The 21866-nt window shown below is 38.3% G+C and overlaps 1 protein-coding gene across 1 annotated transcript in view; it reads right to left on the minus strand.

Moving 5' to 3' along the window:
* The window catches only part of LOC119798763 (microtubule-actin cross-linking factor 1-like), a 143275-nt gene that overhangs the window by 111873 nt on the left and 9536 nt on the right, over window positions 1-21866 (minus strand). Inside the window, exon 2 of the mRNA XM_038308371.1 lies at window positions 12324-12561. Coding sequence (XP_038164299.1) covers window positions 12324-12546 — 223 coding nt within the window. The 5' untranslated portion in view covers window positions 12547-12561. The remainder of the gene's footprint in view (window positions 1-12323; window positions 12562-21866) is intronic.

Consider the following 21866-nt stretch of genomic DNA (forward strand, 5'->3'; position numbering starts at 1 on the left):
TTTTAGCATTAAAGTATAAATATTGGGACTTAATTTCTAATATATAATAATAACTTTGAGTTTGGGGTTTAAATAGGTTTATAAGTGTTCCCAAATTTAAAAGCTGGATATTTAATGTAATTGGGGAATATTCTAGTTATTTATTTGTTTGTTATTTTACTAAAAGTTCTTACAGAATCCCTTGTATAAATAAATAAATAAATAAATAAATATTTTAAAGTTTATGTAACATTTTGGCACATTTATTCCCTCCATTGAACAGGTGTGCTTCATGAATCAGGATTTTTTTCTCCTTAAGATTGTTTAGTGAGATAAAACTGACAGCAGACCAACAGTGTAGTAGATCTTTGTGTCCAAAGATGTTTATCCAAAATATCAACAAAGAAACGAGCCAGATAAAGGAAGCCTAAAGATCAGCTTTCACAGAATCAGGGATCAGTTCCCTCATTTCTGCAGGAAAAACATTTTTAAAGTCAAACATCAACAGAAGGCATCATCCTCTGCTATGTTATTACCTTTATATCGCTCCAGGACATCTTCATAGGCCTGGGCAAACTGCTTCTCCTGGGAGTGGTTAGTGGGCAGCAGACCCGGTATAAGCCCGGCCATGGTGCCGCAGACCCGGCCTGCAGACCACCGCAGACCCGCCCGGCTTCCTCTCTCCTCTGGAGCCCGAATCAGCAGCAGCCGTTGCGGCTTAGCGGCAGAGAAGCATCGGCGCACAGAAAGCCGTGGAGAAGGTTTCCAATAATCCACAGGGATGATGAAGAGAACAAATAAAAGTGTCCGAATTAATGTTATATAAAAGGTTATCTCTCCATGTTAGCAGTCAGAGGCGCTGCGGGAGCGAAGCAGCTCCAAGCCCGGTGACCGCTGCTCTACGAAGGGGGGGGGGTATATCCAAGACGCCGATAAGCGTCGACAGAAAAGCTCCCGTTGGTTTGTTTCCGTTTTAAAAGCGGCGGAGCTCCACGTCAGTCCGCAGCCAGACTTCCTTCCTTTTCTCTCCCAGCCAGTCAGCGTCCTGAGGATCCGCGGCGGAGCTCCCAGAGCAGAAATGGCCGCTTGTGTCAGCGAGGCTTAGCCTCTGTCTCCGGTTCTCCTGTGAACGTGTCTGTTTCTCGTCCCTCTTCCTCTCTCCGTCCCTCCCTCTTCTGCGCTGGTGTCTCGGTTCCTCCTGCTGTGACTGGTTGCCATCTCTCTCCCTGCCGGCCTCACCAGGAAGCTCGGCTGCAGGAATTTCCCAGAGCCGGCGGCGCGAGGAAGGGGCTCAGCTGCTGCTTTACGCGATGATGAGAAAATTGGGCTGTGGCGCCATCTGGTGGACGAAGCTTATCGGTGCATGCAGAAACAGTCCAGTCACTTTGGCGCTTTTGCATCTGTTTCAGTATATTTGTTTGAATATATTTTCACCTTAAAATATTTAATAATTCTTTTGGTTTATTTTTTAAGGTAAATATACAGGGTTTTTATTTGGATTTATTTTTTTGTCTATTAAATTATATCCCATTAAAAATCAGCGGGGTCCGAATAAACAGGGCCGGATGATCTGATCAGACTCTTGTGCCGCTGATTTTATTTTTCTTCATGCATTATGCAAATATAACGAGGCCAATAATAATAATAATAATAATAATAATACATATTATTAAATGAATAGTACACCCAAAACATGATTAGCCTTCATTTTCTACTCACCTTCACGCTGAACAACACTCTGGAGTACTTTTTTGATATCTCAAATGCATCTGGAGATCTGGGAGGCTTCTTGCTGTCTGCTGACATTCAAATAATGGAGGTCTATGGCGCCCGAGGCAGAAAGGTCCATAAAAGTCCACAAAAAACGTTTCAATATTCCTCCATACTGCTCGTCCAATGTATTCCAAGTGTCCTGAGTGGGTAGCATCCAGAATTTACTCGAAACAAAGTCATTTAGAATGTTTTTAGAGCATAAACAGTAGTGTATAGGATTTCCTAAAAGCGCGTTCACGACGCTACGGAAACCACGGCAGACCAACCCAGACGAAAGTGCGCATTCAGCTCGGCAAAGAACTCATGCTCTTCCTCAACACTGAAGTCCTCAGACATTTTTCTTTCGTTGTTTCTTTCTTTGCACAGGTAAACAGCACATTTCTTCTTCTACGCTTGCATTATTGGCAGAGCAGACGCTGAATGCGCACTTTCATCTGGTTTGGTCTGCCGGCTTCCGTAGCGTCATGAACGCGCTTTCAGGAAATCCTATACACTACTGTTTATGCTCTAAAAACATTCTATATGACTCAGTTTCGAGTAAATTCTGGATGCTACCCACTCAGGACACTTGGAATACATTGGACGAGCAGTATGGAGGAATATTGAAACGTTTTTTGTGGACTTTTATGGACCTTTCTGCCTCGGGCACCATAGACCTCCATTATTTGAATGTCAGCAGACAGCAAGAAGCCTCCCAGATCTCCAGATGCATTTGAGATATCAAAAAAGTACTCCAGAGTGTTGCTCAGCATGGGGGTGAGTAGAAAATGAAGGCTAATCATGTTTTGGGTGTACTATTCCTTTAATATACATGTGGAGTCTGCCGGCCCAAACAGCATGTCGGCCCACCGGGCAAATGCCCGGTACGCCCGATTACCAGTCCATGCCTGGGTGATAATAAGGCTTCAGTGGTATTGAGATAGGATCCCAGTTTTATCTACTAAATGATTTTTTTTTTTTTTAATGCTCTACTTTCTACAGGTAAATTTATCAGCTTTTCTTGAGTTCTAATTCCGATTTTATTTTAAAAAACGGTAATTTGAACTTAAATTATGTGAAAAATATGTAACATCCCGAAATGCTGAATGTATATTGACCTAATAAGAAATAGAGTTTTAATTAAACCTAATTGAATGGAAATTTTACTTTATGCAGCTCTCTTAATTTATTTGAATCCCTTGCCCTGTTTTTTTATTTCAAACTTTTCTGTGCCCCCTTGAAAACAATGCTGGCCCCCTCCTGGCCCCCGGGTACATTTGGTCTAGGACCGCCACTGATCTGCTTCCTGTTTGGCCTTCAGTTGTAGAAAATGAGCTTTGCACTGAGAGCCAAACGCTGCAGCTGATAAAACTGAAGTAAATATGATGCTAACTTTTGTCAAAGCAGTGTAAAATAAAGGGTAAACATGAGATTATCTGGACTGGATGAAAGCACCTAAAAAGTCAAACTTTAACTGCTTTTTTCTGCTGAATGAGGAAAACGATGGACCAAACTCAGATGATGTCAAAGGGTGTGGAGCGTTTCTGAGGCAGTAAATGTGAACCTCACCCACTGACCCCTGGGGATGTAAATATGCAAACATGAATATCAGTCAAGACAGAAGAGTTCATTGATGCATTGTTTGTTAGATGTGCTGCATGCAGAGTCCAGCTGCAGGATGGATGTGCTCTAAGAGCCAAAAGGACAAGGAGTCCTCGACGCATCAGCATGACGACACCTCGGCTTCAGAGAGACTTCAGCTGGAACATCACAGTCAAATATTTTCTCACTGACAGACAAAGTCTGTCGCTGCTGAAGGTTGGAAAAGCGAAGTGTCAACCGGCCTGATGTTATCGCTCCTGCATTCCTCTCTGAATCCAGACCAATGGAACTCTGGGGTTTAAACGACTCTCAGGAGATTGAATCAAATCTTTTTCCAGAGTCGACGTGTGACTCAGATTAAGGGTCTGAGCTGATCCAGAGTTTGAACTTATAAAGGCAAATTTAATCAGCGACTCAAAACCAAAGTTTATCACAATTAAAATCTGTGAAATATGTAAATGAATCTGATAGTCTGTGCAGAGTTAGAGAGGAAATGGATTCAGTTTATAACAACCTCAACTATTATCAGCGATCCTGGTGAAGATGCTTTAAAATGAAATGTTTCCTGCTGCAGCACAATCTGACAGTTATCCATTCAATATTTCAATTTAAGGGATTCAAAAGGAATAAAATTAGCACTTTGGTTAAAGTAAACTATTCCTGGAGGATCCTGTGAGACTTTTTCATTCTACATTTATCATAAAATAACAAGACTGTTCATTTCTGGGAACTACAGTCCTCCTATACATTGTAATTAAGATCTGATGCATGTATTTAAAAAATAATCAGCAAACTGGAGTGAATTTAAATGAATTAAAGTGAATTAAATGTAATTCAATTTCTAAACAATCTCTGTTCTTGATGGAAACTGAAGGATTTCTATTCTTTTCATTGCAACATTGTTTGGGGGACTAGTGTCCTGTGTGTGTGTGTGTGTGTGTGTGTGTGTGTGTGGGTGGGTGTACCTGTCTAGCCCTCAGAGTGAGGACCATTTTTTCAATTTCACCATCAGATTGAGGACCAGTTGTTGTAAAGATAGCACATTTTGCTAATGGTTAGCTTTAGGGCTAAAGTGTCAATCGGGTTCAGGTGAGGCTTCTGTCAGTGAGCCCCAGGGCAGCTGTGGCTACAATGTAGCTTGCCACCATCAGTGTGTGAGTGTGTGTGTGTGAATGGGTGAATGAATGTAGTGTAAAGCGCTTTGATCAAGTCTCCTGACTTAGGGCTGAGAAAGGGCAGCCTGGGTGCCAGTCCGAACTTAGTCCCGCCCACAATGTTTGAGGTCGGGAAGTTCGGTCTGGCTCTGCTCCATAGTAGCACGAGTATGATCGCCCACCCTCTGGCGATCCAATCAAATTGTCAGGGCGGGCTTTATACGATGATGGACAGATGATCAACAGTAACGTAATCAACCACGTGACCAAAGCGCGCTTGGGTGACAACAACAATGGCTGCCGCTGGAGAGTTGAGGTGAGTAGATTCTGCTATTAGGTCTGTTCTAGAAGATATCGACAGCAAATTAATTTTATCCTCAGGTTCTTTTTGCAACACCGGCAAAAATCGTTCACGCTCATCTTCTTACTCTAGGCGTGCAACTGCACGCTTTGATTTTTGTTGACAACAACTATGCGTCGCTTAACATACGTCACGCACTCCGTTGCTCTTATTGGTTGTAGGTCTATCCAATTGAGTGCAGAGGCATTTTTTTTTCCTGGTTCGTTCGAAACACGCTCCATAATCACAGCTCTATGGAGCAGTATCAGACTCATATTCTGACTAGAATTGAGTAGGTCTACGTCAGGCTAGAGAAAGTGTTGAAAATGACTGAAAATCAATGGAAGTCAACACATGGTCCTCAGTACATATAGCAGAATGAGTATGGGTTAGGGTTAGTGTGTGGGTGGGTGTGTGTGGGGTGGGGGGGCATTTTAGCACTAAAGTGCTGCATCCTAAAAAGTTCAGCAACTATCTGATTCTGACAGACATCGAATGGAAGAAATGTAGTGGCGATTGTTTGTGAAACCAAACATCCAATAAAGTTCCATTAAGCCACTATAGGCACTGGGGTCACGTTTTCTTGACGCCGGCAAAAGAAGTTGAAGTCCAAATTTATTTCCTATATTTTTTTGCAACATTACAGAGTTCAAACATTTATTTGCTCTGTCACCTCTCTTGCGCTGGTAAAAACCCATAGGCTCCTAACCCAAATGCCTGCTGGTCCCTATTAGTCTCCTACAATTATAGAAAGTGGACCCCCCACATTTCTTCCTGTTTTACAGAAAATAAATAAAGAAAAAATGATAAAACAAAAAATAAATACACAAAATTCAACAATGAACCCATAAATAAAGTCTGTAAATAATGCAAAAAATATATACATGTTTAGGAATTAACACAATTCAAATTGATAAAGAAATAAAGAATAAATAGCTCCAACATGTAGGAATCAGGGTTCAAAGCTGATTTAAGACTAATTTTTTCCTGTGGTTGTTGACCAGAGCTGCTTTAATTTCATGAGGTACTTTTTTAAAGTTTGGTTTCACTTGTTAAACTTTTTCCTCTCATCCAGCTCAGTTTCTTTTCGGATTTAGCTAAACGTTCTCTGATCATCTTTTTTTTTTTTGATCCGTGTTTTCTGTTCAAACTCTTCTTTTTCTCAGCCGACTTCCACCCCAGCTGCACTTTGCTTTTTGTTTCCTTCTCTTGATGTTTTTATTATTTCCCTCCTCTTTCTCTCTCAGGTTTTCGACTACTTAGAGTCAGAATCTGAAGTCATCCTTTCTTTCCTCTCACTGTTTGAACCTCCTCTCCCTCTCCATTATTCGCTCCCTCTCTCTTTGTCCGTTTTCTTCCCTCTCATCATTACTTTCTGCAGAGACTTTATCATTCAGTCTTTCCCACTCTGTGTAAACCCCCCCCTCCTTCTCTTTTCTCCGGTTCCAAATTAAAATTCGAGCTCTCTCACTCTCTCTCCCCTCTTTTGTATCTGGAGTTGGCCCCTAACCCCCTCCACCATTGTTTCTTCTTGCCTTTTTAAAACCATGGAAACAGAGGAGACCCCATCACTATGACAACAGGGTAACAGCCTGGGCCTCGGAACGAGCCGTCCCTTTCAGCCGCCTGCAGAGAAAGAAATGTAAAGCAGCAGCAGGCAGCGCTGAGGACACCTAAGTTACATGCAGGCAGGTTTGTGGGGTCCTGATGCTCACATGCATGTATTATTACAGCTGGAGCGTCCGTGTCATTGAATATTCCTAACATGCTGCTTAAATCAAACAAACTTTTTCTCAATAAAAAAAAAAAATCTTAAAAAGTGATGAAAGAAAACACTTTGATTTGTTCTACTATATCTGCCTGACATTTACAGACTGTTTTTAGATAAACAAATAAATTATAACCATATCTAATTATACACCAATCATTGTGGGAATAAGAACATTTATTGATTTAATAAAATAATTGGAAGTTTGAATGAACTTTGTAACTACATGTAAGATGAAATATATCCACAAACATCCCACCAACATTGGGTTAAACTGTCTCCTGACATGTTTCACGTTGAGAGTAGGTTTTTTATAGTCATCATGGGGCTTCTAGCATCATTCTGGCTTAAAATAGTCGAGTTAATTTAAAATGCTGGATTCCAGGATTTAATACAATCCATTAAATTTCAAATCAGGCTTAATTGAAGGTTTGGGATGTTGAGAAGGAATAATGTCAGCCTGCTTTATTTCGCTCAAATGTTATAATCTCCAGGTAATTATTTAAATTGTCCTTTTTTTAAATTGCCGGTTTACTTTTTTATGTTAATGTTAGTCTTGATTCCTAATTTATTCTTTGTTTATTGGATATTATATTTTAGATTTCTCCCATTGCTTAGTTTTTTGTGTCTCATCCTTTAGTCTCTCTGCACTCTCTCTTCCCCAGATGCTTCATATTTTGATCTGCCATTCTCTACTTTTTTTCAAAGTATATATATTTTACTCATCACTCTGATCTAGATATTTAATCTGCGCATTGATCCAGTCCCCAACCATCACAACTTAACACCAGTTTTAATGTGTTTGATTAGTTTTCTGTTAGAGAACTCAACTATTTTCAAGTTTCTTCAAGCACTTCTGTCAAAATCCAGGATCTATGGAAGCTTAAGTCTGGAGAGAACTAGTAGGAAACGGGTCTCTTTGTCCAAAGTGAACCCAGTTTAAAACCGACATGGATTAAGATGTTGCAGACCAAAAAATATATATTATTATATTATTTTTCAAAGTGTCAGAAATGGATAAAAAAACTGCTATTTTCAATGACTACTTATTTTTGTCCAGGTTTAACATCAGTATCGATATCGGTAATCGGCTACATGAGTTTTAAAATATCGGCATATCGGATATCGGCCAAAATCCCAATATAGTGCATCCCTAATTTAAACCTTAATTTAATTAATTTTCCTTGTTATGGACCCTGGGTTCAGACTTTTATAAATTAAGGTGATACGATGTTATAATCCAGATGCAACTGTCTGACAACTTTGAACAAATTATTGTTGGAATTTGTTGAGTTTTTCTAAACGTAATGTTTTCCCACTTCAGATTTGACGCTTAGATTAGATTAGATTCAACTTTATTGTCATTACACAGGTAGAAGGCAACAAAATGCAGTTTAGGTCTAACCAGAAGTGCAATAGCAGCAAGTGCAGGATAAATAATAGTTCTATAAATATAGGACATGGGTTTCTACCGAATGAGTATAGAGATGAATACTGTTATAAATAATATATAGATCACTAGTGTTATGAACTAAATTTACAGCTGGATATGTACCGAATATAATATACAGGTGGATATTACTATAAAAAGGGTTTTTACAATCATGTACAATAGCGTAATATACAGATGGGTTTTACTATAAAATGAATAAAGTTTGGACAGAAGCTATGCAGTGGAAGACGGAGTCGACTGGTGCAGGAAAGGCAGCAGCTGGCGAGCAGAATCATTGATATTCAGGCTCAGCAGGGGGACTGAGGCCGGTCCGGACAGCAGCCACTCTCTTCCTTTACAGAGTGCATCTAAAACTCATCTGTTCATGGAGCTGCTGCTGTTTCCGCTTTCAGTCTCCTTCTCTGTTACTTACAATAACTTACTGTAGCTAAAAGTCTCAGAGAGAAGCTATGGGTCAGCTGGGGAAAGTAGCCTAATGTATTCAGTTTCCACTTTCCAGATCCCAGCTGAGTGGAAATTAAGGTTAGAGTAAAGCGTTAGCATGCTTCATGTAAAATGTAATCACAACAGTCTTCACGCCTGAGTGAGCGCCGTGCACGAACGTTCGGGATGTTACCAGGAGGACGAGGTAAACAGGGTGGACTAAAGCTGTTTAACTTGGCCTTTTTTCACATTAATTAAGGGAATTTACTCTTAATTTGAGCAGGTAAATAAGATCGTTTGCCAATGGAATGAGTATTTTTACTCTTAGAACAAGATAATTAGATAATATGCATTTGAAATAAGACAATGCAGATATTTTTTCTTATTTTAAATGTAGATTTTCTTGTTCCATTGGCAAAGCGTCTCACTTACCTCCTCAATTCAAGAACAAAATTACTTCTCCAACTTCACCAAACGAACGTCCAATCAGCGTTGGCTTTGAGGCGGGTTGAGGTGTGACGCAACGAGAAGAGCGACAGTTCAGTCTAAAGAACATGCCGGCTTCAGCCGATGAAACAGCGTTAGCGTGGCTATCGAGCAAGTTTTATCGGAATGACAGAGTATTTCTTCACTGAAAGAAGAGCAAAACACTGCTCTGGAGGCTTTTCTCAGAGGAAAAGATGTTTTTGCTCTTCTCCCGACTGGTTTCGGCAAGAGTTTGATCTATCAATTGGCTCCTCTTCGTCGTCGCTCTGTTAGTACGTCATATGCTTCGTTGATCTGATTGGTTTATTTGGCCCGTCTATCACCAACATAGGCCAATCAGCTAACCAGTATTTTCGCCCCTTCCCAAAATTACTTCAACGGAAGGTTTCCAGATGGATATGCGGAGCAAATCCATCTGGCGGAGTCAGGTTAATCATTTTAATGATATTAATAATATTTTTTAGAGGTCATCAAAGGTCAGTTAACATCTGTTTTTGCTGCACAAACGTTTGACACCAATTTTTAAGAAAATCTTTAAGAAAACGGAAATATCTTGAAAGCTGTACAAGATGAAATTTCATTTCATTTCATATCTATGATATTAGGTTTTCCTTCTTTTCTGAGATTAATCCATATTTTAAAAGTCATACACTCCTTATTTGGTTTGGGGATAAACTTAATGTGAAGTAACATTGATTTTCCACAACATTAAGCATTCACCTGTTTCAGCCTTACAGCCAGAGTCGCAGGAAAATCGAGTCGTTCTTCAGCAGAATGATGCTTTTAAACAGCATGAGGTGAATTGAAAGGAGAAGGTTTGATTTAAAACTGAAGTGATTTTGTCGACTGAACAAATGTACTAACTGTTAAGTCTGGAAATGTGGAAGAGTTTATAAAGGGATGTGCTTCTCTGTCTAATATAAACCTTTCACTCTGCTCTGGCCTACATGCTGTTTCTGTGTCACTAAACTAGGCTTTTACTGTCTTCTCATCGCCTCCTAACATCTCCACCACCATCATTTCCTCACAGCTGGCTTTCTCTCTAAGAGCTTTAATGACCCCCGGTTGTCTTTAACATATTAGAAAGAGCATGAATGTGTTTTTAGAGCATAAAATGAATCAGAAATCACATCAGAAAAAAGAAAGAGAGAAATTTTAGCTTCAACTGCTGTATCAGCTGTTTCCCTCCCCTTCTAAATGGATAACAGGTGTAGAGCCGGTGTCCAAAACAGTACAGAACCAGTTCTGTTTTCCACAGAGAGAGAACAAACTCAGAGTCACTGTATCGCAGCTCTTCCACTAAATCTATGGTACTTCTTCTCTTCTATTCTGGGTTTCTATTGAGGATCCAAGTGCAGAGAAACTATTTCTCTGCTCAGATTACTTAATTTGTGAAGAAAAGAGCTAATTTTCACTGTCTAAATTTCTTTAAATTAGGACTCCCACCAGCTAGTAAGACAAAAAATAATCTACTTTGTCAAATCTGACTCAAACTGACCAATTTAAATGTATGTGTGTTAGGATTGTCACGATACTAAACTTTTCAACTCTATACCGATACTAAGGAAAATATTCGATACTCGAGACCATTTTCGATACCACAAGGATAAAAACAAAGATTTGAGAATAAAATAAAATAAATAAATACAATTACAGGTTGTTTGCTGTGCACAATATTAAGCAAGCTTGATAAAAAAACGTATACAATTAAAATTAAGTGTTCCTTTCTTGGGTATGCTTTGCACACATAACAATGACATTAGCAAAACCAGTTAAAAAACAAAAATAATTCTCAACAGCTGCACCTCTTACAAAATAAAAGTCTGAAACTGAAAAGTGCACAGAATTATTCAATCACACAGTGTTCAGAAAGTGCATTTTCTTCTATTCTGCACTTTAGATGAATGACTGCTTAGGTGCCACAGGTGGTGGCACTGTATCCATACCTTTAAAATCGAGTATTGTATCCGGATACAACTTTTCAGTATGGATACTTTGAGTATCGATACTTTTGACAACCCTAATGTGTGTCTTGTTTGCTTGTAAAGGCAGGAGGAGCTGGAGATGCTTGGATTGATTGCAATGGAAAAAAATCAAAATCTAGATAAGTAATTTTTTCTTAAAATAAGTGCATTTGTTCTTGGATTGAGGAGGTAAAAGTGACATTTTGCTAATGGAACAAGACAATTTACACTTAAAATAAGAAAACACAATTGCATTATCTTATTTCAAGTGCATTTTATCTAATTATCTTATTTCAAGAGTAAAAATACTCATTCCATTGGCAAACTATCTTATTTACCTACTCAAATTAAGAGTAAATACACTTAATTTAAGAACTTTTTTTACTTATTTTTAGGTTGTTTTTCCAGTGTGCAGCAACCTCTGCAGAGATTAGGGATGCTGATCCACTTTAGAGCAATAAGAAAAACTGAGCTGAAATATGAATATCTCTGTTACTGCTTCATTAACCTTCGACCAGTAACTTCTGGAGGTTATTTGGACCAAAGACTGAAATCCTGGACTGAAGGTGGCCTGATCTTACAGGTAAATAACCAAGATGGAGGAACAGGATGGACAATGTCCTACGAATTGTTTAGCTTCATTTTTCACCATGGAGCTGAAAACATTTTTATTCTCTTGCTGGAATTATTCCTCTGACTAAACAAGCACTGATAGAAAACAGGTAAGATGAAACAAGAATAAATAAAGGAATTAAAGATAAAGGAATTAAAATGTCCATTAAATGACTTTAGCCTTAAAGTTGACAAAAGTCAGATAAAAGTAAGAAAACTTTTTAGATAAGGATGTAAACATGTTGGAATACCATCCTTAAACATTTCAACCTGTGATCCAAAGAATAATAATTTAACAACATCTAATTAATTTATAATTTTTTTGGCAGGTTCTTGATTTTCTAAGTTTTTACAGATTTATGCAAAAATTTAGACTTTCTACATTTCATAAAGTTGTCATAATTAGGTATTTTTAGAAAAGCATTGATAATAACTTTTCTGATGTTTAAATTAGTCTGAAAATAGATCAAAAAACTAAAAAAATGTTATTTATTTTAAGTGTATTTAGACCTGAATTTAACTCAGTAATAAAGGAGTAATAGGAGTTTAGGTTTTGAGGAAAATTTATTTTCTTCTTAACAAAACACTAAAAACTGGTTCAGGCGCTTCTATGCTGGTAATAAGAGCAATAAACAGAAAGTTCTTCTTTTTTCAAATAGTAAACCAAACTCAATCATCTTTTGCAAAATCACAATAGTTTCAGCACCTCAACAAACCCGCCTCAGAGCAGCTTGCAGACACCAGCGGTGCCTTGCTTTCAGGCACAATGTCAGAGCTTTGATTTCCTTACCTGCAACACGCACCACCGCCCTCTCTGCCGGGTCCAGCACCGAGTCCTGGCTCTTCCTTTTCCTCCTCTCATGCTTGGACAGATTCCACGGTAAAGTGTCCCCTGGTGGCCCCACGAGTCCCGAAGTGCAGGGAGACAACGACCCGCCGGAGCGCTCGGTCCGGAAGGACGGCTCGCTGACGCAGGAGCGTTCGCTAAGGGTGTCATCGTCTGACGACTCCATCTCACTTTGAGGCTGCTGGGAGCAGAAAGATGGAGATAAATGAGGAAAAAGGAGGTCAGAGGATTCAGGAATACTGGAGACACTATAATTAATCACTGGGCTACAGTTGGATAAAGTCATTATGAAAGATTCAACATTTTTACTTTACATTAGATATATGAGGCTGCTTAGTGGTGCAGTGGGTAGCACTGCTACCTTGCAGCAAGAGGGTTTCCTTTCTGCGTGGAGTTTGCATGTGTAGGTTCTCTCTGGGTACTCCAGCTTCCTCCCACAGTCCAAAAACATGACTTTTAGGTTAATTTGCTTCTCTAAATTCTCCTTAGCTCTGAGTGTGTGTGCATGGTTGTTCTCTGTGATGGACTGGCGACCTGTTCAGGATTGACCCCACCTCTCGCCCTTAGAAAGCTGGACATAGGCACCAGCACCCCTTGTGACCCCACTTGGGATAAGCGTGACGGAAAATGGATGGATTAGATATATGGTGAGGTTTTAACCAATTACCATATAATATAAGAGTTGGAGAGTTGTAGCTGTTTGCTATTCATGGGCATAAAGGGAGTACAAGGATGGAAAGACATCCCTATTGACCTTAAATGATCGACTGCTTGATCTGGGCAGAGTTAACAGACTATGTAAACTGTTGAACATTAATGATTCTGCAAAGAGAAGCTCATTCAAAACTGAGACATTATGGCCAACCTTCCATGAAGTGAACAGAGTGAGAGATGGTCAGAGAAATGACAAACAATCCAAGAGCTTCTTTCAGACTCCACAGTTAGGAGGTTAAAGTTCATGACAGCACAACAAGGAAAACACTGAAGCAGTACGAGTATTTGGAGGAGTTGCTGCTGAAAGCCTCTATTCTCCAGAAACAACAGGGCAGCTTAAGGCTGAAAGGCTGAATGAAGGAAAACACGTTCTAGAACAACGTCCTTTTGACAGAGGAGACAAAAATAGGCATGTTTGGCCGGACTGCAAAACTCAATGTTGATGAAATACAAACAATGAATAGAAGAACAAACAACTTGTACAAACTAAAGTAGTGGAGTAGGTATGGTAGGGGCTAGTTTTGCAGTCAAAGACGTGGAGACCCTCTGTTTCTGTATCAAAGTCAAATGTGAGTCCAACTGTCCAGCACCTAAAGCGCAAACCAAACTGGGTCTTTATCAGAAGTTCATGACCTTAATGAACTAAAAGAATGTTGAGAAGAAGAATGGACCAAATGTCTGAGTCAAGAAAATGATAAATTCAAACTGAAACGTATTATTGGTTTGCAAACTACTGGATACTGGACAAAGAATCCACCAAGAATCCTCACTTCAGTATCAACCAGACTTGAAACAAAGGATAAATGAATATCAATCAAAGGAAAGTTGAAGATTTCAAAGTTTTTATATCTTCTGAAAACATTAAACTTACTTCTATAAAATGAGCTGTAAGCATTAAATGGACGGAAAAGGAAAACGCTGGAAAGACATAAAGAATCGAATGTGTTTGCATCTAAATCTAGTCTCTGGAGACCTGACGGTCCAATCTGTCCATCAAAGGATCAATAACTCCGAGCTCTAAGCTTCCTGAGATTGCTAAATATTTTAAAGACCTGCAGCTCCTGGAGTAGAACTGCATTTTCCTGAAATCCCTGCAGACTTATCTACTTATCTAAGATCTACAATAAACAGAGAAACAGGAGCTCAGCGTTGTTCTTTTAATTATTAGATCTGTTTTGGACGTTTTTAAAATAGTTACTAAATAATACTTCTATTCATGGTAGAGATTAAATAACAAGTTCCTCTGAATATCTAATTACTAACTTTTGTTCTAACAGAGCAAAGCTTGGTACGTTAGAACCATAACATAGTACATTAATAAACATTTCACCTACACATTAACATGTTCTCCTTACTTTTCTGTGTATGGTGTCCCACAGGGCTCTGTTCTGACCCCCCTAATTTTTTCCTTACATTTGCTCCCACTTAGTGTTATACTCAGAAATCATGGCTTTGCGTTTTACTTTGGTGCAGAAGATAATCAGATCTACATTATATTCCTCTATAGAAAATAGGGCAACCCCTCTTTGTAGCAAGTACTTCAATTTATTAATAGCATTAAAGCATTATAGCATTTATTAATAGCAATTAATACTTATATGGCCAATCTTTTTTATATTTCATGAGAAAACAACCAAAGTGATCGCTTTTTGGTCAACCTACTGAGACCATCAACAACTCATAGTCCTTGGCACAGTACAGTATAATAAACCCGTTTTCACCAATTTGGGTTTTAAAATCAAATCTAATCTTAAATTGGACAGTCAGATTAAGGAATTTGTTAATTCCAACTTTTTTCAGTTTAGGGATCGGGCTAATATGTAGTCTGTTTTGCTCTGAGGAGCAATTTGAGGCAAAAGCCCATTTGTTACCAGGATTACTGTGATATATATGTATGGTAAATGAAACAAACATTTTAAAGGAAAAGTCCGTCATATTCAGAATACTAACTTCTGAACGACTTTAAAGGAATAGTACACCCAAAACATGATTAGCCTTCATTTTCTACTCACCCCCATGCTGAACAACACTCTGGAGTACTTTTTTGATATCTCAAATGCATCTGGAGATCTGGGAGGCTTCTTGCTGTCTGCTGACATTCAAATAATGGAGGTCTATGGTGCCCGAGACAGAAAGGTCCATAAAAGTCCACAAAAACGTGTCAATATTCCTCCATACTGCTCGTCCAATGTAATCCAAGTGTCCTGAGTGGGTAGCATCCAGAATTTACTCGAAACGAAGTAATTTAGAATGTTTTTAGAGCATAAACAGTAGTGTATAGTATTTCCTAAAAGCGCGTTCACGAGTCTACGGAAACCGCAGCAGACCAAACCAGACGAAAGTGCGCATTCAGCTCGGCAAAGAACTCCTGCTCTTCCTCAACACTGAAGTCCTCAGACATTTTTCTTTCGTTGTTTCTTTCTTTGCACAGGTAAACAGCACATTTCTTCTTCTACGCTTGCATTATCAGCAGAGCAGACGCTGAATGCGCACTTTCGTCTGGTTTGGTCTGCCGGCTTCCGTAGTGTCCTGAACGCGCTGGCGCGCGCTTTCAGGAAATACTATACACTACTGTTTTTGCTCTAAAAACATTCTAAATGACTTCGTTTCGAGTAAATTCTGGATGCTACCCACTCAGGACACTTGGAATACATTGGACGAGCAGTATGGAGGAATATTGAGACGTTTTTGTGGACTTTTATGGACCTTTCTGCCTCGGGCGCCATAGACCTCCATTATTTGAATGTCAGCAGACAGCAAGAAGCCTCCCAGATCTCCAGATGCATTTGAGATATCAAAAAAGTACTCCAGAGTGTTGTTCAGCATGGGGGTGAGTAGAAAATGAAGGCTAATCATGTTTTGGGTGTACTATTCCTTTAAGTATGAAATTATTACATACTGTTCAATAAATGATCAGTGTTTTTAATTCAGAGTAATTTTCATTTGATTGTGCTTTACTGGAGGCATCCATGTTTGTCAAAGAACACCACTGCCACCTACTGGTTTGTGACGTCACGGTGCGGTATCGGCTGTTGATCAAGTCCCAGTGCTGTATCTGGTGTTTGTCTCAATGTGCTATTATCTATGATGGCGATGACCAGTACACTATGCAAAGCAGAGAGTAACGGATTAAAGACGTGGTTTTTCTCTGGCCAGAAGTTCGATGGCAAATCCTCCCTCTTCAAGTTGGCGATCCAACGAAGAACCCGTCCGTGGAGGATCAGAAATAACTCTTTTTTTTTAACTTTTACCCGATGTATTCCAACATCCAGCTGCCATGCACGTGGGCATTGTCAGTTTCACTATAGCTCTGGTGAATTTCAATGGTGAAGTCCTCTGGAAATCTTCAATAATTGTTGTTGATTGCAGATGTGTCTAGTAGTTCCCATTGATTTTGCTTGTAAAGCGGGGAGAATGGCGCTAGGCTTACCGCACCGTGACGTCACTGCTGGAAGATGGCAGGAGGGAGGGGCTACTATATTTGGGCAAAAATGGCCGCTGCCGGACTCAGTGATTGCGCCGAAAATTATTATTTATTTTTTTACTGATGCCCGCGAACATCTTAGTTTTAGGTATAAATACTGACTGATTGGTTATTCCTTGCTGACCGGACATTTCCTTTAACAAGATTTAGGAAGTGTGAGCACTTTTAACCCATTTTAGCTTCTCTTCACTGGCTGCTCCTTTTATAATTCCTTTAAACATTTGCTTCTAAGGCCCCCACTGTCAGGTTGTGTGGAGATTTTTAGAGGACCCAAATGCAGAGGCAGAAGCTGAGGTGGTTTTTTGCAGATTTAATGAAAATACATAAAAATACAAAGTCAAGAACTGTTTGACGAGGAAAACTCAAGAAGCAAAAAAGCTAGAAGACACGATGGAGGAATAAACCAAAAGAATGATGAGGATCTAGAGGAGTAACTGAAGAGAAGGTGTATATATGGGAGACAGAAACAATGGGAGGACAAGTTAGCACATAGGGAGCAGGTGCAGACAGAGTAACTAAAAGGAGCTACGGGAAAGGAGAGTAGATTTTTTAAACCTTTTTATCTCTTTCACTTTATTTTATGATTTGCTTTTATTCTCTTTAATTATTTCTGATACCTCATGCTAATATAATGTCATTTTCTTTTTTATTTTCACTTTGAATTGTCTTGTGTTTTATGTTTTAATGCGTTTTATTGATAAACTTGCCTTTAGTGTGATATTCACTGCAAGAAAAATAAAAAAACCTACATATTTAATTAAATATGTGTAATATAGAGCAACAAGGGATCAAAATGCAGCATTCAGGATAGAAACCAAGCCTCTAAATCATTGGCTTAATAGTTCATAGCTAATAAGAGCTCTAGGGCAGAGGCTTGGACCAAAACAGGAGATTAACGTCTCTCACGGCTTTAAACCTTCCAGTGATTTTAGTGAACAATGTGCATAAATCCCATCAGAGAAAATATTTTAAGATTTATTAACCTGCAGGATCAGGAGCTTAATCCCAACATTCTGTCACATATAAAGCTCTAGAGGAGCTGAATGATTTGTTACAGTGAGGGAAATATTTATCTATCATAAATCTAACAAGGATTGGGGCATTAAATGTGAATTTGATTTATTAACGATGATCAGCTTCATGCTGTCCAACAATTATGACCTAAACACCAGGGTGAAAAAACTCACAGCAGCACATCTGGATTACGGTATAATAAAAGGTTATCAGTGGAACAGAAAAGGTCATGTGAACATGCAGGAAAAAAAGTTTATGGGGAACAAAGTTGGGATCAGTTTTAAGTTCTTTAAAGAAGCTGAAAGTATCTGGGATCTGGAAAATGAAAGACAAGAAAATAAGATGATGTTTCTGATTAACTGCGAACCAAAAAGAAAGAAAGCGGATAAACAAAACCAAGCATAATATAGATCTTTAAAAAACGGTAATATGGAGTCAGAAAATAGCAGAAAAGGCAAAAAAATAAATAAATAAATAAATAAAAGGACATTTTTGTAGAGGGTTATTTTCTGGCCTAATAGGTTCCATTATAATCCTACTTTATGTTCAACAGTTTCTGTTTCTACTGATTCTGGTAGAGAAACTGGTTTATTTCACACCAGCTGGATCAACCAATCAGAACATCCAGTGTAAACATAACATTTTATTTATTTTTTGGCCTGTTTGACCTCCAAAACAAAACGCAAACATCTTAGCTCAAAAATTAATAAAATAAAGAATCAGACTGACAGAGGCTCAGCAGCTTCCATCAGTCTTCTTCTGCAGAAAAAAAAAAACAGCTGATTTTACAGCATCTATAAACACCATCAGGACTTTCATCCAGCAGCTGAAGTTTCTCAATCCTTCTGAAACATGCCTGAAATTCCAGTATGCAGCACTGTTTCTAAAATTGTATAAATTATAGAAAATGTTGTGCAGTATTAAGATACTGATACTCAGAAGTAGATCTAATCTAATAGCCACTGCCTTTGACTCTTTCCCTTTCTTTAACATGAAAAGTTCTTCTGTGCTTCTTTGTTCCTTTAGTGTTTCTCACTCTGATTCCAGCTCTGGTTCTGTTTGGAGAAAAGTTTCCTTGGAGTATAACAAACTGTTCTATAGTGAAATAAACGTGTTTCTTATCATTTACTCCACTGCTCTTCACTTCTCTGTAAAAACAGACTTAATGACATCTGAAAAACGTAGCCAAAATATAAATAACTGTTGTATTTGACGAGCCAGAATGTGAACGATGCTGTGAGCCATTATCCTATTGGGAAAACGTCTTAACAAGATCTATCATTTCAGAAAATCTAAAATCTAGGGTGAATATATCCTTAAAAAAATGTGTGTGTATATATATATATATATATATATATATATATATATATATATATATATATATATATATATATAGTTATATATATATATATAGTTATATATAGATATAGATATAGATATTGTAATAGATTAATTACCAACATTTTTAGGTTTAACCTGCATCCATTCAGTGGTGACATCATTGCATGGTTGCTGAGGATCCCAGTCTTTCCAATAGCGATCAGAGGGTCAGAGTTTTTATGTCTGACAATTCAAGAAAGTCTAAACAAGTGTAGAGCTGATTAACGGGAAAAAATATATATTCCAAAATAATTAGCAAAATAAGAAAAAGAGGAGGCTGTGTTTTCTAAAAATGGACCCTGATGGAAACGATCAGGAAAAGGATTGGAACGAAGAATCAGCCTCGATGCACCCACTATCAAGGATGAAACAGAACATGAACTTTAGTGGGACGTTTACGACTAAAATTATCAAGAATCGGAAGCTTTGTTTCTTAAATTTTGGGGTAAAATTTTAGAGTTTTGCTTTTGAAATGACAAACTTTATTGTCATTTCAAACAAAACGAAATTTCGATATAGTACATAAATAATCTTGATTGAGTATTTGGAGTATTTGAAAATATTCATAAACACAAATCTTCAGAATAAAAGCCTCTCTCCCATCTGAACTATAGCCTGGCCTTTATGTGGGGGGGTGCGTCGGTGTTTATGTATTAACTGTATGTTAACGTCCCTGTTTACCATCTACTCTACAGCTGCCAAAAGCCCTCCTGCTTCTGGCTTCTGGACAAACCGCCATCAGAAAACCCACTTCCTGGTCTCCCCGGCAACACTGCTAGGAAAAGGGCTGAAGCCCTCCCAGAGTTCCCTGTGGTTCGTGGCATACGGCCGCCTCCCTGCTGCCAGTGACTCAGTGGCACTGAAACGAGCGGTTATATAAATAGAGCCAGAATGGAGGCTTCAAAGCTGCACCGTGTCATTACAGCAACATGAGGGGAAAATGAGACCTTAAGAGAAGAAGAAGGAACTACCAGCAGATGAGCAGCATGAGCAACAATGAGATCACTTCCTGCCTGAAGACACCCTCCAGTTCTTCATGAGTCCAAACAAAAATGGAAAGAAGCATTCAGCAGATATTGGTGGTAATAATGGGATCAGATGAACGCCTGGAGATCTGTGAAGATACAATCTTTTTTAAAGCTGTTTTCAAATGTTTCATTTTCACTTCTCTGCAACTAAATCAATAAATATACATAAAATAATAAAATAAACATAAAAAATTGATTTTCGGCTGTTTGTGAAAAAAAATGTTCATAGGTAAAAAATTTATGCCAATATTTGTTGAAAACAAATTCTGATTTTGACTGCTTGTAATAACTGGAGATGTTTTGTAGTTTCCTTTGATTTAATTTCAAATCAATTTATATAAACTTGAATATGATTTCAATATGACCCAGCCAGCTCAGTAAATATTAAATAACAAGAAAAGAATGTAAAACACATTTGTTATAAAGTTTAAATGTCTAGGCGTATGATTCTCGCTCGGGTGCGAGAGGTCCCGGGTTCAAATCCCGGACAAGCCCCCAGTATGTTACGCCCCAGCTTGGTGGGTGCAACATAGTGGAAAACAACAAAACATTTAACATATCCAACATAGGATTTATTACAGTCTATGGGTTAAAATATACAAAAAGAAAAAGACCAGGAAGTGGTAGTGAGTAGCAGCTGCTGCTGTTCTGGCTGCCAGGCTGGAGAGAGAGAGAGAGAGGGTGGAGCCAAGGCCTCAATGAGGATTCAGGGCAGGCTGGAAAACCTGGAACTGGAAGACAGGCTTAGTACAGCTCCATACATAACAGCTGTATTTAACAAATCAAAGAAAAAAAGAAAAGAAGAGGAACTAGCATAAATTAGGATGTTCCTTCGCATTTTTATGTTTAGTCAGTGAATCTGTTTGTTTATGAGATCCATTTATGCCAAAAAGCTGAATTTCCAGCATTTTGAGTAAAAAAAACCCAAAACAAATGATGTTTGGTGAGGATCCAACTGGCAAACTTCTCAAAACATTACATACTGAAACTTTCCTTTAAACAGCTCAAGCTTCAGTTCAGTTTCCTTCACCACTGCTCTGATAATCCCATATTAAGATGAGAGATTATATAAATCATTTGATCAGAAATCACCCAGCAACAGTTTGTTTGCTTTAAACACACAAACTAAATGTTTCCAAACAAAATGTCTTCTGAACAGCTGAAAAACCAGACAACAACCATCAGTGGGACTCGGACCCATAGAAAGAGAGAAATAGATGCTGTATTGGCTTCATTTCAACGGTTCTTCTGGGTGTCTAAGCATAATGTAAACAGCAAGTTTGGCTTAAAAAGCAACACAAGCAGGAAAATTCACGTTTATGGGAAATTTAGGCTGATTTACGACAATGTTAACTTTAGTATTGGTAAAAGGGATCAATGAGGCAATAATGAGTAACAATGGGCTCATTTTCTCCATGCCACGGTGTATTGAAAGTGTATATATATATATATATATATATATATATATATATATATATATATATATATATATATATATATATATATAAATATTAGGGATGCGCGATATAATCGGCCCCCTATCGGTATCGGCCTTAAAACTGAATATCGGACATCGGCCACCCCACCGATATTTAACCCGATATTTGATCAGCTTCTGAGTTTCTAAAGTCTTAAAAAAAAAATAAAAAATACTACTTCTTCTTCTTCCTCAGAAACTTCTTTTTTACAGACTTAAAAACTTCTAAAGACGAGGGAAAAAATATTGTTGCATTAAAATATCACAATATCTTCATATGCTGATATATTGCCATCTAAAAACACCATATCAATCTCTTTTACTAATGAAATATTGCTATATGTCATCGTTATGCTACGAAATCCCCCGAAAATTCACGAAATTTTGCC

The sequence above is a fragment of the Cyprinodon tularosa genome, unplaced genomic scaffold (assembly GCF_016077235.1).
Source record: "Cyprinodon tularosa strain WSP-4 unplaced genomic scaffold, ASM1607723v1 ctg635, whole genome shotgun sequence".
Lineage (NCBI taxonomy): Eukaryota > Metazoa > Chordata > Actinopteri > Cyprinodontiformes > Cyprinodontidae > Cyprinodon > Cyprinodon tularosa.